This window comes from Podarcis raffonei, chromosome 6, assembly GCF_027172205.1.
Source record: "Podarcis raffonei isolate rPodRaf1 chromosome 6, rPodRaf1.pri, whole genome shotgun sequence".
In the NCBI taxonomy this organism is placed as follows: Eukaryota; Metazoa; Chordata; class Lepidosauria; order Squamata; family Lacertidae; genus Podarcis; species Podarcis raffonei.
Window position 1 is genome coordinate 72,778,770 of NC_070607.1, and position 7,235 is coordinate 72,786,004.

Consider the following 7,235-nt stretch of genomic DNA (forward strand, 5'->3'; position numbering starts at 1 on the left):
CATGCGCAAACTAGCGATTCTACTACCACCTCACATGGCTTTCAACTGCCCCCCCTCCAGGTGGATCGCAAACTTAAGATACGGCACGACGGAAGCGTCCGGAGAGCTGCGCGCACGCGCACTCCCCATCGCCTCTTCTTCTTCTCACTCCCTCGTTCCACCGGCTCCCTTTTGTGACGCCTTCGTACGCCATTGACCCGGCCCAGGCCCCGCCCACCCCTATAAAAGCCCGCGCGGGGGTGGGGCGCCATTGTGCTGCGGAGCAGGCCGCAGCCGCGAGTGTCCTGAGGCCTTTTTGTCCCGCCGGCGCCCGATCTTGCTTTTCGGCTCTCACGCCTTCTTCCCTCTCTTTCCCCCTTTTTTTTCTCCCTTTCTAGGTCGCGGGAGATGCCGCGCGTCTATATCGGCCGCCTGAGCTACCATGTGCGGGAAAAGGACCTGCAGCGCTTCTTCAGCGGCTACGGCCGCTTGCTCGAGGTCGACTTGAAAAACGGGTGAGGCGGCGGGCGGGGAAGGTTTCTTCCTCGAGTGAGGCGGGAGCGAGGCGCGGCGGGTGGGGGGGGCTTGGGGCGCCGCTTCTTCCCCCTCCCCTCATGCCGCGTGGCGTCGCGTTCAAAATGGCGGCAGCCCCCATTGTCCCGTCAGCGGAGGGAACGAGTGAAGCGGAGAGGGAGAACGGAATGGCCCTCCTTTGACAGCGGCGCCTCAGGGACTCACGACCAGGCCGGGCCCGTTGTTGTTCGCGCGTGCCTGACGCCGACGTGCTCGTGTTTATTATGCCTATAAGAATGCCTGTGAATAGACACGGGGACGCGCCTATAGGGTAACTTTCCCGTCTTCCCCCAGGTATGGGTTTGTGGAATTCGAGGATTCCCGGGACGCGGAGGACGCCGTTTACGAGCTGAACGGCAAGGACCTGTGCGGGGAGCGGGTGATCGTGGAGCACGCCCGCGGCCCCCGCCGGGACAGGGACGGCTACAGCTACAGCAGCCGCAGTGAGTGTTGCTCCGCCGCGGCCTACTTCGGGCAGGCGCGCGGAGGCGGGAAGGGAGGACGCGGAGGGGGAGGGATCAGGCGGGAGGGAGGTTAGGCGGGGAGAGAGGGGGGGTGGGCTTCGTCGGACTGGCCCCTCGAGATGTGGGGAAAGCGGAGGGAGGGGACATGGCGGGGCTTGGGGAGGAGGGATCGTAGGCCCCTTGTTGTGGGTGGGTGGATTGGGCAGGGTTATTAGGAGGGGCTTTACTGCACTTCTTCCCCTTTGGGTGCATAGCCTAGGGAGTTTTCTGGTGGGGATTAGGCACCCGCAGTGCCAAGCTGCACTCAAAAAGTTTAGGGTCCTTATTTATTAGGCTGGGGTTTCTCAGAGCAGAGACGGGGGCGTTTGTGGGGGGTGGGTTGTATTAAAAAACTCACTGCTCTTAATCAGAATGCATTCCGTGCAGATATTGCATAGCAAATACTGCAATTTGGAGAAAGTTTGTGCTGTGGAGGAGCTAACCTAAAACAGGCACAGCCCTCTTTAAGCAGTATTGTCTTCAGAAGTACTTTGCCTCGTTTTCCCGAGCATAAGTAACTTGGAACTTTTGAGGGTGGCAAAAGCTGACTTTCACAGAAACGGATTATTTCGAATTGGAAATAAAATGACTACATGCTGATGCAAAGCCCATTCTGTTTAGCTTTTCCTGGAAAGGATCTGGGACGCGTCAGACTTATTTATATAATGGTTAAGAGCAGTAAGGCAGTCAAATATCTTTTCTAATGGGTTGTTGCTGGTGGGGGTGGGATTTCTTGCAAATATGTATGTTTGTTTTTAAAGTTGTTGCATGTTCAATTCAAACTTTTTAACAAGTCCTTGATGTTTCAATTTAAAAGTGACCAGTGGGGCTGAGGCTGTGTCCACTGAGGCTAAGATGACTGCCTTTCCTGATTGGCCATGGCTTTTCCATACATTGTGTGACCCTTGCCCTATGACCCTTTGGCTGACCTTACCGGAAGCCATGACGACAGCAGCCTTTTGCCATTAGACGCAGGGTGATGGTGAGGATTCCAAGGGTTAGACAAAACTGGTTAAACTGAACTAGGTGACTGTTACCTTGCGTGTGTTGTGGCCAAACCACCACCAAATACCTCATACTGTGATGTAAGTACTTAGTGTAATCTAGTAATCGTTTTTGTAAAATGTAGAAATGCATGTAATCAGTTAAGTTTTATATTTTACAATGTTCTGTAAAATAAAACTTAGCAAGGTAAATCTAATAAGGAGCAGTCACTCTCTAACAGAGTTTAGGAGCACAGTCTTGTAGGATTTTAGTCTTTGATTTGCCCTTAATATATAAAATGTGGCGAATTAAAAATTTTGTTGCAGGATTAGAAAGATAAAGTCCTACTCCTGTAAATGCAATTTGTGAACTAAAGTAAACTAACTTTTCATTGCTTTTATACAAGGTTGCTAACTTTGTATCTTTGTATGATAAAGGTGGAGGAGGATATAGCAGTCGAAGAGCATCAGGAAGAGATAAATATGGACCACCTGTTCGCACAGAATACAGATTAATTGTTGAAAACCTTTCCAGTCGCTGTAGTTGGCAGGATTTGAAAGTACGTTGACACAATAATTATTATTTTTTTTTAAAAAAAGCAAGTTATCAAACAGCTCTTTGAATCCCATAAACTTTGAAGAATGCCAGTTCACTTTGAAAAGTATGTGTATTGAGTTTGCTGAACTTGCTGAGATTTTTTCTGAAGCTAGTGTAGTGTCCTTCCTATGTTTGTGGAGAGACTTGATACTTCAATTTTCTCTTTCAGGATTTTATGAGGCAAGCTGGTGAGGTAACCTATGCGGATGCTCACAAAGAACGCACAAATGAAGGAGTAATTGAATTCCGTTCTTACTCTGACATGAAGCGTGCTCTGGACAAATTGGATGGTACAGAGATAAATGGACGAAAGATCAGGCTGGTTGAAGACAAGCCACGATCAAGCCATAGACGATCTTATTCTGGCAGTAGATCAAGGTATCTTTGGTGCTGATGTGGTTTGTAAGATTTTCTGTGTATGACTTAAATCCGGAAATGGGGATACGCAGCAGTTATTTCCCTGAATAGAGAAGAATACACCTTGCAGTGTTGGGTAACGGGTCCCCACTTCAGATGTTATACTACTCAAGTTAGCTGGCTGTACTAATATGTGCACAAGAATATAAATTTGTGGGAACTTCAGGACATATTGAACTCTGGATTGGGACTACTGTATGTGCAATTAAATTCCGCTTTTGTCCCCAGCACATCCTCAGCAGATTTGGGGGGGGGGGAGAGAAGAAAAAGAAGTCCTGTTGTGCCAGTGGTGCATGGTGCCCAAATAGCTGCTGTGTTTCTTTTTTAGGTCCCGTTCCAGAAGGAGATCACGTAGTAGAAGTCGTAGGAGCAGCCGCAGTAGATCCCGTAGTGCCTCAAAAAGCCGATCTCGGTGAGAATTTGAATTTATCTGTCTTGCCAACAATGCATTAGGAGTTGTGTCCGATAGAAATATTCTCCTAGCTTAAGTGCTCACGCTGTGCATTGGTATTTAAATTACTATGCGTCCAAACAAATGGGCTTCTGTGTGTAGACTTGCAATAAGTAAATAACTTTTGTTCTTTTGAAAAGCTCTAAATCTAGGTCTCGAAGCAAAGATCGTTCACGGTCCAGATCTAAAAGTAGAAAGTCAAGATCAAAGAGCAAGTCTAAGATGAAATCTGACAGGGGTTCACAATCCCGCAGCAGATCCAAAGAGAAGTCTGAGAAGTCTCGCAGCAGATCCAGGTCGGTGTCTCGATCGCCAAAAGAAAATGGTAAAGGAGAAGCAAAGTCTAAATCAAGGTCAAGGAGCAGATCTCGTTCCAATTCGCCAATGCAGGATGAACCAGCAAAGGCACGGTCAGAATCCCCACCCAAGAGGAATGAATCGCGATCCCGGTCACGATCACATTCAAAATCCCGCTCACGTTCACGATCCAGTTCACAAGATTAATACTGGAACTCATTTCCCTTGTCACATGATTATGGAACATTTGTATTCCAGGCCAGAGGTCTTTTTTATGTTAGTATTGGCGAAGTTGGCCTGCTTAGTTGCAGAAAGAAGCAGTCTGAAAACCACATAAACGAAGCGCAAAAGTTTGAAATATCTAAAACTTTTTATGAAAGTGGCAAAGAGCAGGAAAAGATTATCTTTTTGTAGAAATTAGGGCAAATCCTTGATTATTATTTTTTAATAGTGCCCCATCAGAAATCTGGGGAGTGGAAAATGAGTTTTATATAAAATCTTTTGAGTGCAGAAGGTTTTTGGAAAGGTAACTATTCATAAATGTTTCCGTTATTTAAAATTACTGGAATTGATAGGCTATGGCTTGCTTCTAAAAGTGCATGAGAGCCTTAGTGAACAGGTCAGAGATGCTTATAAAGCTGATAAGCCAACTATGAGTTTGAATTGGAACACTTCTGTGTTGTACCCAAACTTGCCAGAAGTTACTTCTTTGCTCCTTTGTCACCATCTTGAGGCAATATTGACAACCTAATAAAAATGATCCTCTCTAACTTTGCATGCTGCAGTTTTGCCTAACAAAATAAAGCTAACATCAAGTGAAATTCAAGGTACCACATTACTTTTTAGTTGCCAAGTTCTTTGGTTGGTTGTTTTGTTGTTGTCTTAACTGCTGCCACATTCTGCATCTCAGTTATAAGAGGTTGCTAACTTCCCATGAAAGTGATGGCACTTGATGAAACTTCTTGTACTGAACTTAAGTTCTAGTGTTAACGGGTAGTCAAGAACTAGATTTCCCATTATGATTTGTGCAGCTGGATTAGAAATGAAATCAGTTCCCCTAATGTTTGTAGCAAACCAGTTAGCAACAATAACAGGATATTAGCACAGCCGTGTAACCTTTATACACTGTGTAGTTTGACTTGTATAAAATTAAATCATTGACTCCAGTGTTTGTAGCATAGCTTTATTTGCTAGATGATGTTATAGAGTAGTCTAAGCTTAGCTTTGGTATGCAAGTAAAGGAAATTGGAAATGGCCTGTAATGTTGGTCTATTGCAAATGTTATCACAAATGATTTAATACTATTTGAAATGGGAAACAGATTCCTCTTTTTACTTAGATTGTTTATCAAACTTTATGCTTTTTTTTGTAAACTCATAACAATGTCTACTCTTTAGCTGTCATTTAGCAGCAATCCAAGCCCTGAAAACTGAAATAGGTCAGGTTAGTACAAGTTTCACTAGCCCCACAGCTCCCGATGATGCTTAGCAATCATGCAAGAAACTGATCAGCCCCTCTTTACTTCAGCTCTAGTGATAAGCTGATATATTTTCAGGGACCTTATTCTCTAGAATCATTTGTATTTTTCTGACCTATAATGAGAGCACTACGAGAGCTCCATAAGGTTGTTTTCCTTTGTGCTTATGAAGTTTTTTGCGGGGAATAAGCATGTTCAGAGGTGGTGTACATGGCCAAAGAATACAATGCATAAAAAATGCAGCCCTAAAATTAGAAACTGAAGCAATGCAGCATACCAATTAGATGGCATAACAAAATACCTGTTGAAATACAGTATTCAGCATATGCTTCAAGCAGGAAAAAAGGGGCCAATTAGGCCATAAGCTAGAATTTAATTGTCCCTTCTCTTGAATTAATGCGGAAGAAGGTCTTAATATCCCTGATAATTCAGTTGGTCTAGAATGCTGCACCCAGAGGTGTGTGGCTAGGACTCCAGATTATTCTTTGCCAGTTTTTATAGGTTCAGTTTAAGGTGCTAATTGCAGACCATGACTGAAATTGTTCAGAAGAAATAGACTTTTAGCTAGTGTGGATCATTGTTCAACAACTATGTTAGGATTGTCACAAAGGAAACCTTACTTGCTGAAAAGCAAAACTAGGTACATAAAAGCAAATAGATTCAAGCAGTTTATATGTATTTTTGCCAGGACATCTGAATGTTTTCAGTCAGAGGAATTACTTTCTGATCAGCACCTGTAAGGAAATAACCCTTATCATAGCTACAGATATGTCTTTACAACTGCCATAGATTCATAGTTGTGAAGTCTTAAAATGTGAGTTGCAATAAAAGCTTGCATTGGCGAAGCTTTCATCTGTTCACCTCCAGTGCAAAAAAAAACATATAAAATATTTTTTTCTCCACAGCTTGCTACTTGTGTTCATCCTAATTTTACTCTGCTGGGGTTGGAGCAAAGCATGGATGTCACTGAAAGACTTCATACACTTTTAAACAAATCAGGCAACATCTGAATATATCACAGTTAAAATTCGAATTTCATATAATATTCACCATTTCATTAAACTTTTATCTAACATTCTCACAGAGAATCTAGGAAATTGCAGACTTTTCAGCATAAAGTCTGCCAGGTAATTGGTGGAATTAAGGAGCCATGTTTGAGGGCTAAGCCCTCCTGACTATGGAAACAAATTTTAAAATACAAACAAAACAGTTTAAAATAATAATAATCCGCAGTTGATTAAAATCCAGATTACAATATTATGAATACAATCCAGATTTAAGGAAATAAATTTTTAAGGGCTGCTTGAAAACTAGCAAAAACAGCCCTGCATGTTCCTTTTAAGAGAGTTTCCAAGAAGGTGACCTGCTGAGAAGGGCCTGTGGCTGCTAGTCTGATGAATCTTGAGGCAGGCTTTGGAAGTCAAACACCCTGAAGACATCAGCAGGTCCATATGGGTTGCGGATGCAGCATTTAAAATTGCATGTTCCTATTCCATTTAGGAAAAAGTGAACGGCAGTACTACTACATCCTACTTAATATGTTTTTCCCTACTCATTAACCAAGATGGCTTACAGGTGACTTAGTTCCACCCCCTCCCTTTCTAAATACTATTTAAAAGCAAACCCATTTTGATGACATTATAAAAGGGTAAAGGGGACCCCTGACCATTAGGTCCAGTTGTGGCCGACTCTGGGGTTGCGGCGCTCATCTCGCTTTATTGGCCGAGGGAGCCGGCGTGCAGCTTCCGGGTCATGTGGCCAGCATGACTAAGCCACTTCTGGCGAACCAGAGCAGCGCTCACATTATATCAGTCTAGTATTGATGCAACCTGGGCATGTGTTAATGGAAACAAGGCCATGTTCTGTTGATAGGCTCTGACACATTTGTGAATTTGTCTAACCCTCTCTTAAAGCTGTGCATGGTGGCAATCACCACTTGGGGGACAAATGCCATAGT

General features: G+C 43.8%; 1 protein-coding gene across 1 annotated transcript; it reads left to right on the plus strand.

Moving 5' to 3' along the window:
• Window positions 1-203: 203 nt before the first annotated feature.
• Window positions 204-4,967, plus strand: SRSF6 (serine and arginine rich splicing factor 6). The gene is made up of 6 exons (XM_053393998.1): window positions 204-494; window positions 847-995; window positions 2,477-2,598; window positions 2,806-3,014; window positions 3,382-3,465; window positions 3,645-4,967. Exons 1-6 carry the CDS (start codon window positions 388-390, stop codon window positions 4,006-4,008), a joined length of 1,035 nt encoding a protein of 344 aa, XP_053249973.1. The 5' UTR covers window positions 204-387; the 3' UTR covers window positions 4,009-4,967.
• Window positions 4,968-7,235: the final 2,268 nt, after the last annotated feature.

Coding starts and splice junctions, on each gene's coding strand:
- SRSF6 (XM_053393998.1), top strand. CDS start 388: ATGCCGCGCGTCTATATCGGCCGCCTGAGCTACCATGTGCGGGAAAAG. Junction 3,015..3,381: donor TATTCTGGCAGTAGATCAAG/GTATCTTTGGTG, acceptor TTTCTTTTTTAG/GTCCCGTTCCAGAAGGAGAT. Junction 3,466..3,644: donor GCCTCAAAAAGCCGATCTCG/GTGAGAATTTGA, acceptor TCTTTTGAAAAG/CTCTAAATCTAGGTCTCGAA.